Source organism: Vulpes vulpes, chromosome 3 (genome assembly GCF_048418805.1).
Source record: "Vulpes vulpes isolate BD-2025 chromosome 3, VulVul3, whole genome shotgun sequence".
Lineage (NCBI taxonomy): Eukaryota > Metazoa > Chordata > Mammalia > Carnivora > Canidae > Vulpes > Vulpes vulpes.
Window position 1 is genome coordinate 16,691,295 of NC_132782.1, and position 17,870 is coordinate 16,709,164.

At 37.0% G+C, this 17,870-nt stretch overlaps 1 protein-coding gene across 33 annotated transcripts in view; it reads right to left on the reverse strand.

The window, feature by feature from the left end:
• The window catches only part of METTL8 (methyltransferase 8, tRNA N3-cytidine), an 88,816-nt gene that overhangs the window by 39,529 nt on the left and 31,417 nt on the right, over window positions 1-17,870 (reverse strand). For 19 of the 33 annotated variants that reach the window (XR_012000321.1, XR_012000310.1, XR_012000320.1 and 16 more), the window contains 2 exons: window positions 17,693-17,751; window positions 11,503-11,657 (listed from right to left, as the gene is read on the reverse strand). The exons of 6 other annotated variants lie outside the window; for them this stretch is intronic. Coding sequence is in view for 9 of the 27 variants with exons in the window: in XM_025994062.2 (XP_025849847.2) it covers window positions 11,503-11,657; window positions 17,693-17,725 (188 nt within the window). In the remaining 18 variants the exon portion in view is untranslated. Of the gene's footprint in view, window positions 1-11,502; window positions 11,658-17,692; window positions 17,752-17,870 lie in introns of those variants that run through there. 8 more of the 33 variants (XR_012000315.1, XM_072751912.1, XM_025994063.2 and 5 more) reach the window with 3 other exon arrangements.

Consider the following 17,870-nt stretch of genomic DNA (forward strand, 5'->3'; position numbering starts at 1 on the left):
GGATAATATGTAAAAATGATGTAAAGATGCATAGTTAAAAACGTAGTAGAGAAAATAAAAGAACAAATGAGACAAAAAAAATTGAAAGATAACTTGATTATATTAATTTACAACACTTATGAGGATTGAATGTTATCTCAAATTTCTCTTTTTCCTTTTTCTTTTCTTTTTTTAAAGAGAGCAAGGGAGGGACAGAGGGAGGGGAGGAGAGAGACTTGTAAGCAGGCTGCATGTCCAGCACAGAGCCCCACATAGGGCTCAATCTCATGACCCTGGCATTATGACCTGAGCTGAAATCAAGAGTCAGATACTTAACTGGCTGAGCTACCTAGGCCCTTCTTCTCTTTTTCTTTTTTGATATTATTTTAATAGATATAAAAAGGCATGTTACTGTTTAATTTGTACCTCTTTTACAGTTGTCTATTTCCCCAAATGTTCAGTGTACTTCTTCCTAGATCAACTTTCCATGTCTACTGTCCATTTATCCATATAGCAAAAGGTTTTAATGTTTTTCTAACAATAACAAATATTCTATATGTTAACTTTGATATATGGTAGTGAAAAATCATTTAGCTTTTGTGTCTCTCAGTTTTAGTATTAGTAAAATAAGAGTTATAATTCTCAAAATGGTATATAATTAAGTACTTTGAAATATAATTATCCTCTTTCTTCAAACCTAAAATACCATTATTTTCTGTACCATTAAGAAGGAAAAAACACTCCAATTAGATACATGATAAGATGTATCATGATTTCAGACATGCTAATCAGTGAAACAAATGTGAGCCTCAGATGAATGAAACACAGTTGTTATAGGTATATCAGCTAATAATTTAACTAATTTCAATTAAATCTTTTCTACTATTGACATTCACTTATGCTTATGACTCCTGGCTGCCTACTTTTCTTTTTAGCTCTCATAAACATTTCCATAGACTATTTTCATTAGTGTATCAGTTTCTTACTTAGGAATGACTTATAAAAGATACACAAAAAGAAACAATGCCTTCTCACTTCTGCATACATTGGAATAGAGATCACAGCTGCTGGAAGAAACCAATACCCACTTCCCTCATTAAACATTTATTGAGAACCTGTATCTTTCAGGCACTGAACTGTGAACTGGAGACATAAAGATGAAGAGATTTTGGCAAAACTCAAAATTGTTAATGAGAAGAGGAGTCGTAATCAGTTATTAAAGAATAAAGAATTTATCAGGTACATAGCAAGATGGGAATGGGTACATAAAAGGCATTCTTTTAAAAATTCAAATAATACTAATGCATATAAAATATAAAGTTTAATCTTTAGCCTCTCATTCTCATGCCCATTTCTGAGATAAATACTTATCAGCATGATGTAAACATTTCCAGGCTTTTCTCTATATGCATATAAAAACAAAGATTTGTATACACATGTAGCACATGTACAAGAGTTCCTTAATAAAAATGAGACATACTATTTTTCTGCAACTTGCTCCTTTTGTTTAATGACATATCCTAGCCATCTCTTGATATCAATATACATGGATCTCTCTTATTTTTATTAACTGGTACATTATTTTCCAATGTATGGATATAACCATATTTTTCATTATTGTATTGAGGTATAAATGACACACAGTAAACTGCACATATTTAAAGTGCACAAACTGATAAGTTCTGACATATGGAAACACTCATGAAACTATCACTACAATCAAGATAATGAATATATCCCATCATACTCAAAAGTTTCCATGTGTGGCTTTATAATTTCTCCTTTCCAGGCTTTCCTTTCTTTCTTTTTTTAAAAAAAGATTTTACTTATTTACTTCACAAAGAAAGAGAAAGCATGCATGTGCACAAGCAGGGGGAGCAGTAGGAAGAGGGAGAGGGAGAAGCAGGCTTCCCAATGAGCAGAGAGCCTGACACAACATGGGGCTTGATTCCAGGCCCCTAGGATCATGACCTGAATCAAAGGCAGACACTTAACCAACTGAGCCACCCAGGCATTTCTGGTCCTCCCCTTCCTTCCTTTTTTTCTTTTCTTTTTTTTTTAAGATTTTATTTATTAACGAGAGACATAGAGAGCGAGGGAGAGAGGCACAGAGACACAGGCAGAGGGAGAACAGGCTCCACGCAGGGAGCCTGATGTGGGACTCGATCCCGGGTCTCCAGGATCAGGCCCTGGGCTGAAGGCGGTGCTAAACCACTGAGCCACTGAGGCTGCCCCTTTCTTATCACCATTCTCCAACTCCACTGACATCCACTGGTCAGCATGCTTTCTGTTTCTATATATTAGTTTACATTTTCTACTATAGTACTAAGAGCATAATATATACTCTTTATTTTTAGTTTTACTCAGCATAATTATTGTTTTTTTTTAAAAGATTGATTGATTGAAGATAGACAGAGAGAGAGAGAGAGAGAGAGAGAGAGAGAGGCAGAGACACAGGCAGAGGGAGAAGCAGGCTCCATGCAGGGAACCTGACGTGGGACTCGATCCTGGGTCTCCAGGATCACACCCTAGGCTGAAGGCGGCACTAAACCGCTGAGCCACCAGGGCTGCCCTATGTTTAATTTTTTAAGAAACTACTAAGCTGTTTTCCAAAATGGTTATACCATTTTATATTCCCACCACTAGTGTACAAAAATTCCAGTTCATCTACATCCTCTCCAACACTCAGTGCGGTATTTTGAATTTTAGCTATTATGATGTTTGTAGTAGTAGTTCATTGTGACTTTATTTTATTTTTTAAAGACTTTTTAAAAAAATTTATTTATGATAGTCACAGAGAGAGAGAGAGAGAGAGAGAGAGGCAGAGACACAGGCAGAGGGAGAAGCAGGCTCCATGCACCGGGAGCCCGATGTGGGACTCGATCCCAGGTCTCCAGGATCGCGCCCTGGGCCAAAGGCAGGCGCCAAACCGCTGCGCCACCCAAGGATCCCTCATTGTGACTTTAATTTGCACTTCCCTAATGACTAATGATGGTTGATCATCTTTTCATGTGCTTATTATCCATGTATCCTCTTTGGCGAAGTGTCTGTTCAAATATTTTGCCCATTTTTGTTGGGTTATTTGTTTATTGAATTTTGAGAACTTTTTATATATTTTCATTATGAATCCTTGTTTACTAAATTTGTGAGCTTTTTATATATTCTCATGAGTCTTATATTAACAATAAAAATGAGCAAATTATTGATACATGCAACAATACAGATAAATCTTAAAATAATCTTAGTGAAAGAGGCCTGACAAAAAAGAACATACATATTGTGATTCCCTTTCTTTCCACAAAATATTAGAAAATGCAACTAATCTATAATGCATGCGATATTCTTTATCCTTCCTTCTTTCCATTTCTACTTTTCTACAGATAAATTTCCTTGACATCCAACCTCACTTAGAGATCCATTTATCTTTCTCTGTAAACTCCAGTTTGAAGTCTTAGCATTATATATTTTCTCCACTTTCCTATATATTTTTGAAAGATTTTATTTATTTGCGAGAGAGCATGTGCTCGACAGAGAAAGAATGAGTGGAGGGAAAGGCAGAGGGACAAGCAGACTCCCCACTGGGTGGGTGCCCTATGCAGGCCTATCCCAGGACCCTGAGATCATGACCTGAGCTGAAGTCAGATGCTTAACTGACTGAGCCACACAGGCACTCTTCCACTTTCCCATATTCTGAGGGTAACAGAGGTGGGAAAGAAAGGGGAGACTCTACTGAGTAGTGCACAGCCTTTAATGAAGGTGTGAATCTGCTTTCTCTTTTCTTTCCTTCCTCCTTCCCTCCCTTTCTCTCTTTGAGATTCATGAAGTCCTATATTAATCTAATTCACTTATCTAATTAAGATGTGTCCTATTCCTAAGGAGGTTTCTTTTGGGCTTGGGATAGTGCTCTCAATTCAGTATGGAACCCTGGAAAATAGTGAACCTCAGGATTTCTCTTGCTCTGTTGAGACCTTAAATTCTGTGACCATAGGCAAAGCCATTTATTTTCAAGGGTTCTTTCTCAACCTTTGCCAGGGCTACTAATGAGTATGAGTAATGATCTGTCTGCTGACCTTCTTTTCCTGGTACTGCTTCTGAGAGATGAAGGTGAGGTTAGGAGCCACTCTGAGCCACATGAATCTATAGTTTCTTTCCTTGACCACTAATTCTCCATGTTTATGGACTTTTGTGGTTGCTATTGGTATAGTTCTTGCTAGCTTTTACTACTTCTTATTCATTTTCTTGGAGAAGGAACACTTTTTTTTCAGATTCATCCCATCTTTTTATCTGGAGAATTCAGGCTTCTTAGTGAAATGGGCTGGAGTTCCTTTAGAGCAATAATCATTTCCTCTCTTAAGTCCTCCACAGAACTTAACCTAGTGATGGGTACATGTCAATATACAAAAAAGGGCTGGAGATAAAAGATATCACTTCATGTTCTATAATGGTCAACTCTAAGTATTCTGAACAACAGAGCCTGATTAGCGTTCCTAAAATACTTCTCTTGTCACACCATTCACCTGCTTTCTTTCTTTTTTTTTTTTTTTAAGATTTTATTTATTTATTCATGAGAGACAGAGATATATAGAAAGAGGCAGAGACACAGACAGAGGAGAAGCAAGCTCCATGCAGGAAGCCTGATGTGGGACTCGATCCCGGGTCCCCAGGATCATGCCCTGGGCCAAACGCAGGCACCAAACCACTGAGCCACCCAGGGATCCCCTCACCTGCATTCAAAATGTGAAACTTCCCTTTTCAATTGGGCTGGTCCATTTGCTTACTTTGAAATACATTTCATGTATTCTCAAATGCTCATGCTACCTCTTGTCTAGAACAAATAGTCTTCACTATTCAAATCCTCCTCATCCTTCATCCTTTTTTTGGGGGGGTGGGAGAGATGAGACAGTTTGAGAAATAAGCTTTGGACAGCTTCCTAATCAGAATGGAGCTTAAGGGTCCACTCTTTGGGAGAAAGGCCATTATGGAGGATAAGGCCACCAAGTAAGGAGGGAACAGCATGGGAGCTGGTACCAGGAGTACCTGTGCTCAGCAAGTACTGACAGAGCCTGGAGTGATGAATGGAGCATCCACCTTAAATCCTACCTACTCCATGAAATTTTACTAACTTTTCTTACATCCTCATCTTAGGAATCCTTCCTATTCTGAAGCTCATTCCTGTGGTCCTCACCTCCTTCACTGTATGACCTCACATACTCTATATTACTTATTTATTCATTGATATATCATTCATTGATATATCTCAATTCTCCAAATAATAATAAGAACACTTATTTCAGTGAACACTTACTAAGAGTTCTAAACATTTATTTCCTTTACTACTCACAATACACATGAAGGAACTTGCTCAAGTTCACATAGCTGGAAAGAGGTAGAGTCAGGATTTATACTCAGATTATTTGGATTCTGATGCCTATATTTACCCATTATATTAACTCTCAGTCTAATAGTAAACTTCTAATGGATATGAATTGGATCTTATATTGATTCACTTATACAAACACACGTATTGGGTGTGTTTATATAGGGAATATAGCTATAAAACAGATATAAACTAAGAAGACTAATGCATCACACAATCTAATAATGACAATAAAACAGATACATAAGTAATTTAAGTACATGTTAGAAAATGATAATAATATGACAGCTAATTCTTCTGTGTTATTTACTATGTGCACACATTTTACATTGTATATATTAATTTAATCCTTACAATAGCCTTTTGAGGTAGATAGTACTATCATTATTCCATTTTAAAAATGTGGAAACCAAGGCACAGAGTAACTTTCCAAGTTTAGACCACTAGTCAGTCTGTGCTCTCAATATCTAGATGACCTCTCATGACAAATGTTATAATGGAGACAAAGAAAATACTTACCAACTGTATTAAAGAACTATATGAAACAGAGTAAGAGGAATCAAATAATACATATATAAGGAAAATTCAGACCATATAATAAGAAAGATATCTTGATAACTAAACTCTGTTAGAATTCTGTAAACAGTCTAGTATTTAAATGGGTTATATAGGGCAGCTCAGGTTGCTCAGCGGTTTAGCGCCGCCTTCAGCCCAGGGTGTGATCCTGGAGATCTGGGATCGAGTCCCGCGTCAGGCTCCCTGCATGGAGCCTGCTTCTCCCTCTGCCTGTGTCTCTGCCTCTCTCATGAATAAATAAATAAATAAAATCTTAAAAAAAAAAATGGGTTATATAATAGGAAGTCATGGTGTAGCATATAGGTCCTATCTTGGATCTACAGAGAATGGTTTAGCTCAGTATTTTTAAACTAAAGGTCATGATCCTTTTAGTGAGTCATGAAATCAACTTCATTAATCTAACCAACACTTAAAATGAGAAAGAAACAAATGGAGTAGAATAGAACAAATGGAAACTACTAATGAATGTCTCACATGGTAAAACCACACAAGAAACTTTCGTTCCTGTTTCATATATATATGCATATATGTACATGTACTGGTCCATAACATAAACTGTACTTCTTACTGTGGATCATACTAAAAAGCTTGAAAACCACTGGCCTATGTGATTTAGTCATACAGATATATATATATATGTGCTTATTGCTTCCTTATAAATTTCAGGGATCCCCTGAAAAATTCCTACACACTTAAACCAGGAATGGTATGAAATAAGGAACAAGGGCAGCCCTGGTGGCTCAGTGGTTTAACACCTGCCTTTGCCCCAGGGTGTGATCCTGGAGACCCAGGGTCGAGTCCTGCGTCGGGTTCCCTGCATGGAGCCTGTTTCTCCCTCTGCCTCCCTCTCTCTGTGTCTCTTGTGAATAGATAAATAAAATCTTAAAAAGAAAAAAAAAAGAAATAAGGAACGATTTTTCCAAGTAACTGTAATTTGCTCAATATAGACAGATCTCTGGGCCATGTCTCAAAAGCACTGTGAACATAGTTTCATGTCAGTGTCCCCCCAAATGAAAAATTGTGCTAAATATAGTTAAAAGACTTTAAGCAGAATGTAAAATGTTTCTGTCACTGTGGAAAACAGCTTAGCAGTCCCTCAGAAGGTTAACACAGTATTATCATATGATCCTGAAATTCCATTCCAAGGAATTAACTGAAAACAAGGACTTAAAAAAGTACATGTACATGCATGTTCACAGCAGCTCTACTTACAAGAGCCAAAAGGTGGATACAGCCCAAATGTCTGGCAGTGGATGAATGGATAAACCAGTTATGGTATATAGATATATACATATATACATATATACCATAACTGGTATATACATATGATGGGATATTATTCAGTCATAAATAGAAATGAAGTACTGACACATGCTACAATATGGATGAACCTCTAAGACATTAAGCTAAGTGAAATAGCCAGACACAAAAGGTCACATATTGTATGATCCCTTTTATATTAAATATCCAGAAGAGGTGAATCCATGGAGCTAGAACACTGACTAGTGATTGCCAGGGGCTGGGGAACTGTAGCATGAAGATAAACTGCTTAATGTGTAGGGGACTTTACTTGGGGATTGATGGAAAGATTTTGGAAAGAGATAGAGGTACCAGTTGCACAAAATCATGAATGTAACTAATGCCACTGAAATGTTCACTTTAAAATAGTTACTTTTATGTTATGTGAAATTCACTAAATTATTTTAATTTTTATTTTTTTAAAAGACTTTATTTATTCATGAGAGACAGAGACAGAGAGAGAGAGAGAGAGAGAGAGAGAGAGAGAGAGGCAGAGACACAGGCAGAATGAGAAACAGGCTCCATGCAGGGAGCCCAACATGGGACTCAACCCCGAGTCTCCAGGATCACACCCTGGGCTGAAGGCGGCACTAAACCGCTGAGCCACCTGGGCTGCCCAACTAAATTATTTTTAAAAAAGACTAGGGCGATGTAAATACCACTCACACAAATATACAGAATCTGGAGGGTAATTCTTTCTCAGGATATTAGAAACTGAATAAAAACAGGTACCTTTTTTCCTCAAAAAAATATTTTAAAAAGAGGGTCATATATAAATAGTACTAACTACACTAGAAGCTAAATGGAAAAATAAATTGTAGACAATTCTACATCTCTGAGAGAAAATTGACAGGTATAATAGTTTTCTAGAAACACTATTTATTTATTTATTTATTTAAATTTATTTATTTAAATATTTTTTTATTTATTCATGAGAGACACACACACACACACACAGAGGCAGAGCCACAGGCAGAGGGAGAAGCAGGCTCCATGCAGGGAGCCAGACACGGGACTCGATCCCAGGTCTCCAGGGTCAGGCCCTGGGCTGAAGGCAGGCGCTAAACCGCTGAGCCACACGGGCTGCCCCTAGAAACACCTTTTAAAAGTCAAAATTCAGCAAGAGAAGAAACACTATTCTTAAATACAAAGGAGAAAATAAGGAAGTCAGAACTTTTGAACAGAACTTTGGACTTGAAGGCAGGGGAAAGTCACCCAGTCTTCTGGTTTTCAGTTTAATTTACAAATCTTCTCTTTAAGAAAAAACAACCCCCCCCTCAAAAAAAAACAACAAAGCAACAAAACAACAGGTGCATGAGGAGATGATAGGAAGCAAATACTTTCCTCTTCATTTGGAGAAAATGATTTTTATTATTATGAATCTGCTTTTGGAGAGAGTTCACTATAAGTATCCTGGCACAGGCTGTGTAACCTTTAAGAGGAATAGGTAAGGCTGTGGAGGAGGATAGCGATCGAGACTAGATCAAAGTTTTTCAAACTTTGATTTTTTCAAACTTTGATCAAAAGAACCCTAAATATCCATGAGGCCGCTACAGTGAGGGGGATGGGTTGGGGGTGGGGGGGGATGGGAGGTGGAGCAGTTGATGCCCCCAGGCCTCTATACCTACTTCATTAAGACCAGGTTTGTTTTTACCTTTTAAATATTGGGATTCCATGTTAGGACTTCACTTGGAAAAAAATTCTGCTGCTAACGAAGAAGTTTGAAAACCACTGAACTAGATCAAAGATTCCTAAACCTGGCTGCTCAACAGAATTACTAAAAGAGCTTTTTCAAATTACAAATTCCTGGGCCATACCTCTAGACCTAGTGAAATAATAACTCCCCAAGGGATTCTTCTGCAGCAGCCCAAAGTGAGCCCACAGTGCCTTCGGAGCATTGACCCAGAGGACCCTTGCTTTCCTGAGAGCCTAGACAAAATAGAAAGTAAATGGGTAGGCAGGAACCTTGAACAAAAGAGCTGGTGGTAGCAGCCAGAAAAAGAACAGACGGCTAACTCACTAGACTCTAATGAAGAATTAAAAAATGGTAAATGAAGAGCTTGCCTAGGACCAGAAGTTTCTGTGGAGGTTTAATTGCCTGGCAATGATCTCACAGCCTACTCCTAACTGTCCATATTGATGATGGCAAGCAAAGTGGTCTAAATCAGCAACAGTCTGAGAAAGTATAATGTCACCCATAGGTGTAATTCAAAATTTTCTAGTAGCCATGTTTTAAAAAGCTAAATTAAATTTTAATAATATATTTTAATTCAATATATCCAAAATAATATCAACATGCAGTTCAGTATAAAAATTGCTAATATATGTTACCTTTCCTTTTTTGTACTTTTTTTTTCTTCAGCTAAGACAGAAGAAATGATTTATTGTACATGTGTTATATTCAGCCAAAAATGAAAACAGATTTATTCCTGAAAGTCACAGGTCCAGGGCAAAAGACCAAAAGGGACTGTTCTGGTATAAGCAAGGTGGGTCTCTCAAAGGTGGTCCCTGAGATCAGATGGTGATGGATGTTCTAGAACATAGGTATGCAATCCAACAATTTGTACCAGCATCCCTGGCCTCTGGCTTTCCTTATTTCTGCTCCTGTGGCTCCCATGGGTACACAAGCTAGTGGTTTACTTGGACCTTTGCCTCATCTTTCTTCTTTTACATTTCAGCCTGCATGTTTGCTTCTTCCTCTACTTGGCTCTCATGGTACAGAGGTTTCCAAGAAGGTGGCGATAAGGTTGAGAGTGCCTGTACTAAGTCTTCAAAATGTTATAGCACATTTCAATTCAGACTAATCAGGTTTCAAGTGCTCAATAACCACATCTGGCTAGTGGCCACATATTGTATAATATGGAATGAATTAATCAGTTTCCATTAGTCACTTAGGATCAAAACTTCATACCCAAATGCTTCCTTTTCCTTTATTCTACAAAAGCATCAAGATCTATTTATTTTTCTTTCAAAATCTCTCTCTCAGCACTTTCCTGCTTCTAGTTCTACCTGCTGATCTGTCTAGTTGGTTATACTGTTAACCAAATACATGCACAGCACTTAATAGCCCATGTATAATGTTATTTCTCTTCAGTGGCTCTGTAATGCTTTCCACTTCAGCTGTGAATTCAAGAATTCACACAACCTTGCCCCCACCCCCACAACTGGCCTATATCATTCCAACTTTATCACTTACAAATCTCCTCAGTCTTTATTTCAAGTAAACTATCCTGTTCATAGCCTTTTGCATACGCCTTACACTTCTTTCTGTTTTATGACTTTCTACCCACCAAGAATGCCCTTAACTCCAGCTTTGACTCTCCAAGTCATTACTTCACAAATATTTATGTGTCAGGCACTGTACCATGTACTGGAGACAGAATTTCTCCATTTAAAGAATTTTTCCTTCATATATCAGTTATATGTCAATAAAGCTGAAATTGAAAAAAGAAAAAATAAAACCTTCCAGTGCCAAAACACAGTGGTTTTGCACTGTTGAGTTGCTCTTACAAGATATATAGAATATGGGATCCCTGGGTGGCGCAGCGGTTTGGCGCCAGCCTTTGGCCCGGGGCGCGATCCTGGAGACCCGGGATCGAATCCCACGTCCGGCTCCCGGTGCATGGAGCCTGCTTCTCCCTCTGCCTGTGTCTCTGCCTCTCTCTCTCTCACTGTGTGCCTATCATAAATAAAAAAAATTAAAAAAAAAAAAAAAAAAAAAAAAAAAAAGATATATAGAATATATGCCTTTTAAGAACACATTGGGCCCTTACAGCTTGCTGCCATGTATTGTTTATTATCATTTTTTCCCTGTAAATAGCTATCTTTCCAAATAGAAGATAGATTTCCTGAAAGCACAGACTAGGGTTACACGAGTATGTTTTTCTTGGTCTTAGTAAGCAGTGGATACTGAAAACACATTTGCTGATGGACAAGTACTTGTAAAACGTGGAAGGGTCTGCAGGGCAGGAGGAAGGATCTACCTAAAAAGAGCCTCCCTTCCCACAATATGCTGGCAAGTCAGGACCAGAGGTGAGCAGGGATGGTCTGCAAGAACCCCAAAGCTGAGGAAAGCACCTGGGAAATGTCATTTTTCCAATTCTATTTGCAAAGAAATTCAGAATTAGCAATACTAGGATCAGTTGCCCTGCCTTTTGGATCTCAGTAATACTGATCAACTTTAAAAGTCCTTTCTTGGCACAAAATGAAGATAATACCACTGTTAATGTTTGTCATACATTTATAACATCAGATGTCAAAAGATAACTCACCACATGTTGTGTTCAAAAACTTTGGCTGGGTCAGTTAAAATCCTTGACCCCAGAGGGACCACTGGGTGATTACCACTTTGGTATCTACGTGGCACCTTTCTTATCCTTAGACAGGAAACAGAATTTCTCCAAATCACATTCATCCTAAACAGTACCTGGAAAGTTACAAGTGATTAATTAATCAGTATGGATTACACAGTGTATTATTTATCTAATAGCCAAAAACTGGTCCAAAAGGTTTGCAACCTGAGAAAAGACATGAAAACCAAACATTTTTAAATAAAAGGTAAGCATGATAGCTTCTGTCCTGAAGTATTTTCAGGCTAAGAGAAGGAAAATGAATATTTAGAGTGTATACCACTGCCTGACATTCTTCATAAGTCATAGCCTTGACCAACTTTGCTTTGTTTGGTATTTGTTCATTTAATTTCTAGCACACAGCCAAAGTATGTCAGCCCAGAATCTGAATTTTGTGTATTAAAAGGCTTTTTAAAAGTGATTTTATTATTTTGGTTTGGGAGTTTTAAGTGAACATATTTCTTGGGAATATTTCATGACCACTCAACCAAAAGCCCAAGTACAGTAGTAGCAGAATAAGAAAACACACCTATTAAGTCTCCTTCTCTAGGCTAAGCTGAAAAATATGAAATTTAGTCAAATAATAAGTAAATGCTGAAGATATGATCCCAGCAATTCTCAATTCTTTTATTTTATTTAATTAATTTATTTTAAAGATTTTATTTATTTATTCATGAGAGACAGAGAGAGAGAGAGAGAGAGAGAGAGAAGCAGGCTCCAAGCAGGGAGCCTGACATGGGACTCGATCCCGGGTCTCCAAGATCATGTCATGTCCTGGGCCGAAGGTGGCATTAAACTGCTGAGCCACCTGGGCTGCCCCCAGCAATTCTAACAACCATGTATACATATATTTGTAAGAATAGTTAGTAACACATGTGTAAAATAGATTTCCCTGTACAAAATATCTACAATCCTAGCTCAAGAGGAGAATCATCAGTTGGTTAGTCAAGTCCATCCCCAATTCTGGAAGAACAACTTAAACATTTAAAGAGTATATTACTTTAATTATATATTGACAAATATGTTGGCTTACAATCCTTATGGAAAAGTATCAAAAAGAAGCTCTGAAGAGTTTACTTTTTCTAATAAAAATCCATCGTACAACTACTCTGCATTTCATCCCCATTGTTGTTCATCGTAACATTCAGCCTAATGCTGTAAGCTGCCAGGTAGAAACAGATGTTAAAAGGTATGTATACATAATGCACATTAGAGACTATCTAGGTACTATTTTCTGTAAAAATGACGTGTATTGTACATCCTTTATCAACTTACTGAAAGGCAATGGACTTTAAGGCTGTGATTTCCAAAACAAACTGCAGAATGTCAAAAACATCTCATTGTGCTTTTAAACGTAAAATTCAAGATTTTTCTTTTGGAGGAAAAAAAAAGGCCTACTTATACACCAAAAAGGCCATAATGGTTCCATTCAAATGTGACTAACAGTGATGAGAAACAAAACACTGAATAGCTAGTGCAGATCTCCTGTTTCTTGTTTGTTTTTCCTGCTCTGCTAAATGCAAGCTCTTTGGTGGAGGCAAATGAGATTAAATGCTCTGCCTACTACTACCTTTCCTCTGATATGCCTTTGTTCTTTTCTCCTGCTTGTGTTCCATGGAAGACTAACAAAACCCTACCTGCACAATTATTTTTAGAGCTCTCTTTCTGCAATGAATATTATTCATAAAATCTGTATGCTGAAGAGCAGAAACTGATTATACCTAGAAAGAGACAATTCATGCTCAAAAGTATAAAATGATGTAAATGTTTTCCACCCAGGAAAGCCAAGTCAAAACAAAATTTTAATCTTCAAATAATCATGTGATACTTATCTCTATCTATACAGAGAAGAGGAAGACAGGGAAAAAGAAGATATGAGTTTCTCTCACCATAAACAATCAAGATTCTCCACAGGCAGCTGTTTAGGCAGCTGTTTTTCTAATTAACTCCAAAAAACACCTTACCTCATTTTTAAATTATCCGTAACAGTCACATACAGCCTTGCATTGTTCTTTGTCTTTTTTGTTATATAAATGACACATTTATGTAACAAATACATTATAGAAAAACACATAATAAAGTTATATAAATGTCTTCTCAACTAAATTGGTGCTTCTAAGCACCAAGTTGCTTGTGAATTAATTGTTTGATTGATAATACAAAAATGATACTCGTCTAACATAAATTTAATGAGAAGGAAACTACTTCATATTTTTCAGGGTAGCTCCTAAGATCCTTACAGTGTAGAAGAAGGAAGTGACAGAAGAGTGTGACAGGATGCAGGCAGTAATCCAGTTACACTGATTACAATTTAAAGGTGTATGCTTTATGTTATGACTATCATGTTAGCTTAATGTCTACAAAGTCATGGCTCAATTTTGTGATGGGAAAAGAAGAGATAGGCAGGGTCAACCCCAAATAGAATTCTGGTAAAGAAAGTTGATTTCTGCCACAGATATTATTTGATATTTGCCATAAGTTACTATTTGCATAATGAAACTGTATAAATAAGTAGGTTTTTTTATTTGAAATAAAGAAGTATTGCTAAAAATATTCCATTCACCCAGAAGAAGACAGAAAAGGAAGCACAGAGAAACTAAAAATGAACAGGACAGTTAGAAAACAAATACTAGGATGGCATATTTAAACCCAACTATATAAGTAATTACATTAAATGTAAATGAGTTGAATTAAAAGACACAGACTGTCAATTTATATGAAAAAGCAAGACCTAGTCATATACTGTCTATAAGAGAAGCACTTTAAAACAAAGAGATATGAAACAAATGCAGCATGAGAAAACTGATGGAGCTATATTAATAGTGTTAAAAACAAAACCACAGGCCCAAAAGGGTGTTGCTTAGGTTAAGACCCCAAGTCAGTAGAACACGACTTAATATCTAACCTAACTGCAGTTTTAACCCCCCAGGAATGTAACCTTTAACCAGTCAACATGAGAATTTCCTGGTTTGCACTAGGGACTGACCTTTCAGTTCCTCTTAAGGAGGGCAACCTTGCCTACAACAATGGATTCTTTGCTAATAATTTTCTTTTTTCCACTCCCTCTTTACCTTTAAAAAACTTTTCCTTTCTGTGGCCCCCTGGAGCTCTTCTCTACTCGTTTGATGGGATGCTGCCCAATTTGTGAATTAGTTAACAAAGCCAACTAGATCTTTAAACTTTGAGGTAGCCCCGGTGGCGCAGCGGTTTGGCTCCGCCGGCAGCCCAGGGTGTGATCCTGGAGACCCTGGATTGAGTCCCACGTCAGGCTCTCTGTATGATGCCTGCTTCTCCCTCTGCCTGTGTCTCTGCCTCTCTCTCTGTCTCTATAAATAAATAAAATCTTAAAAAAAAAAAAAACTTTAAAAATTAAAAAAAAAATTTACTCAGTTGGGGCAGCCCTGGTAGCTCAACAGTTTAGCGCTGCCTTCAGCCCAGGGCCTGATCCTGGAGACCCAGGATCGAGTCCCATGTCAGGCTCCCTGCATGTGTCCCTCTGTCTGTGTCTCTGCCTCTCTCTGTGTCTCTCGTGAATAAATAAATAAAATCTTAAAAAAAATAAATAAATAAAAATAAAGTGCTTCTCTTTAAAAAAAAAATTAAAGTGCTTCTCTTATAGGAGCATAATGTTGGCTCTTGCTTTTTTATCTAAACTTTAAGAGTATCTAGAAAGTTCCTAAATATTTAGAAATCAAGCAAAACACTTCTAAATAATCTATAGGTCAGACTTATATGAGTTAGTAAATCTTAAGGTAAATTAGAAAATATGTTGAACTAAGTAACAATGAAATCTTAAACTATCAAAATTTATGGGAAGCAGCTAGAGCAATGTTTAGAGGAAACTGACAGATTTAAATGTTTCTTTCAGAAAAGAAGAAAGATCTCAAATCAATGATCCAGTTTCAATCTTAAGAAGCTAGAAAAATAGGGGCACCTGGGTGGCTCAGTCGGTTAAGTGTCTGCCTTTGGCTCAGGTCATGATCCTAGGGTCCTAGTATCAAGCCCTGCTTTGGGCTCCCTGCTCAGAGGGAAACCTGCTTCTCCCCCTCCTCTCTGCTCATGCTCTCTCTCTCTCGCTATCTCTGTTGTTATCTCTGTCTCTTTCACCCAAATAAATAACATCTTAAGAAAAAAAGAAGCTAGAAAAATTGTAAATGGAATGCAAAGTAAGTAGAAAGAAGGAAATAACAGAAACTAAAGGCAGAAATAAATGAAATAGAAAATGGACAAAACAGGGAAAAATCAAAGCCAAAGCTGATTCTCTGAAAAGATTAATAAAACTAATAAGCCTCTGGCAAGACTGGTATCAAATACTCGTGTTTCAGAAAAAACAAACTTCTAATAACAGGAAAAAAAGAGGAGACATCACCACAGACCCTACAGACATTGAAAAGCTAATAAGGAGGTATTGTGAAAAATTTTATTTCATTTATTAGAAGGGATAAATGCCATCAAAACCAATTTACCAATAATTACTTATGAAAACAGCACAAGAAAAAAAATTCAAATAGTCCTAAATTTATTAAATAAGTTAAACTTGTAATTAAAAGCAAAACAGACATCACACCCATTAGGATGGCTACTACTTAAAAAAAAAATGTATTGGTGAGGATGTAGAAAAATTAGAACCATTGTGCATTGCTGGATGAAATGTAAAATGGTGCAGGTGCTGTGGAAAAGAGTCTGACAATTCCCCAAAATAGTAAACATGGAATTACCATGCAATTCAGCAATTCTTCTTCTGGATATATATCCAAAATAAGTAAAAGGAGGGACATGAAGAGATATTTGCATCCCATGTTTACAGCAACATTATTCACAATCGACAAAAGGTGGAAGCAACCTGAATGTCCACTAAAAGATAAGTAAACAAAATGACATATATGTAATATGGAATATTATTCAACCTTTAAAAAGAGGGGAATTTTGACACATGCTACAACATGGATGAGCCTTGAAGACATTATGCTAAGTGAAATAAGCCAATCATAAAAGGAAAAATGTTGTATCATTCTTCCTGTATGAAGTTCCTAGAGTAGTCACAAATTTATAGAGGCAGAAAATAGAAGGTGGTAGGCTGCCAGGAAAGGAGAATGGGAAGTTAAATGTTTAATGGGTACAGAGCTTTCGTTGGGGAAAACGAAAATGTTCTAGAGATGGATAGTTGTGATATTTATTTAAAAATGTGAATATACTTAATGCCACTGAACTATATACTTGAAAAAGGCTAAAATGGTAAATTTTATGTATATTTCACAATAAAAATGAAATAAATAAAAAAACCTGCCTACAAAGAAAACTGCAAGCCCCAATGGCTTCACTAGTGAATATCAAACACTTAAGGAAGAAATAACACCCATCTTACAGAAAACAGAAAAGAGAACACTTATCATTTTGTTTCATAAGGCCAACATAACCCAGATAAGTAGTAAAATTGTATGATGTAAAGGTAATGAATATTGACCAGATGGTCACAATGCAGTTTTTCCTAATAGGCTTCTCATTATAGTTTCAAGTTAACAAGTGTTTGTCAGAAATAAAACTGGAGGATATCTAAAAGGGAGAAACCTAGGTAAGAGTCTTCTAGGCATGTTTTAGTGTGCTTTAATTGCTAAGGCTGATATTTAGTTCGAGTTCCTTCAGTTCAAAGCAAAGAAAAATGAAGGTAACAAAAAATCTCCACAAATCCTTATTTGGTATTTGGAAAGTTTTTATTTACTGTTGGAAGCACCCAAAGAGTTTTGTGGTCCTCATCCTTCATCTAACTTAGCTCAGACTAATTCTACCATTTCAAATTCCAGTCCATACAATCAAATGGTATTTCTTTCTCTTTCTTTCTTTCTTTCTTTCTTTCTTTCTTTCTTTCTTTCTCTTCCTTCCTTCCTTCCTTCCTTCCTTCCTTCCTTCCTTCCTTCCTTCCTTCCTTCCTTTCTTTTTTAAGATTTTATTTATTTATTCATGAGAGACACAGAGAGAGAGGCAAAGACACAGGCAGAGGGAGAGGCAGGCTCCATGCAGGGAGCCTGAGACCCAGGATCACACCCTGGGCTGCAGGCAGCACTAAACCACTGCGCCACCAGGGCTGCCCTCAAATGGTATTTCTTTTACTTACTTTGCTTATAGCTTCCCAACTGCAGCTCATCATCCTATAGTGGTTCTTCTTATCAAGTCCTGTCAAGGTCAAAATGAAACAGAATGAGCATGACTTTAGGACAATGGCCCTCTGAGATTTCAATGCCATGACTCGGTCATGAATAATTAATTGGCTACAAAAAAATCACAAAGGAAGA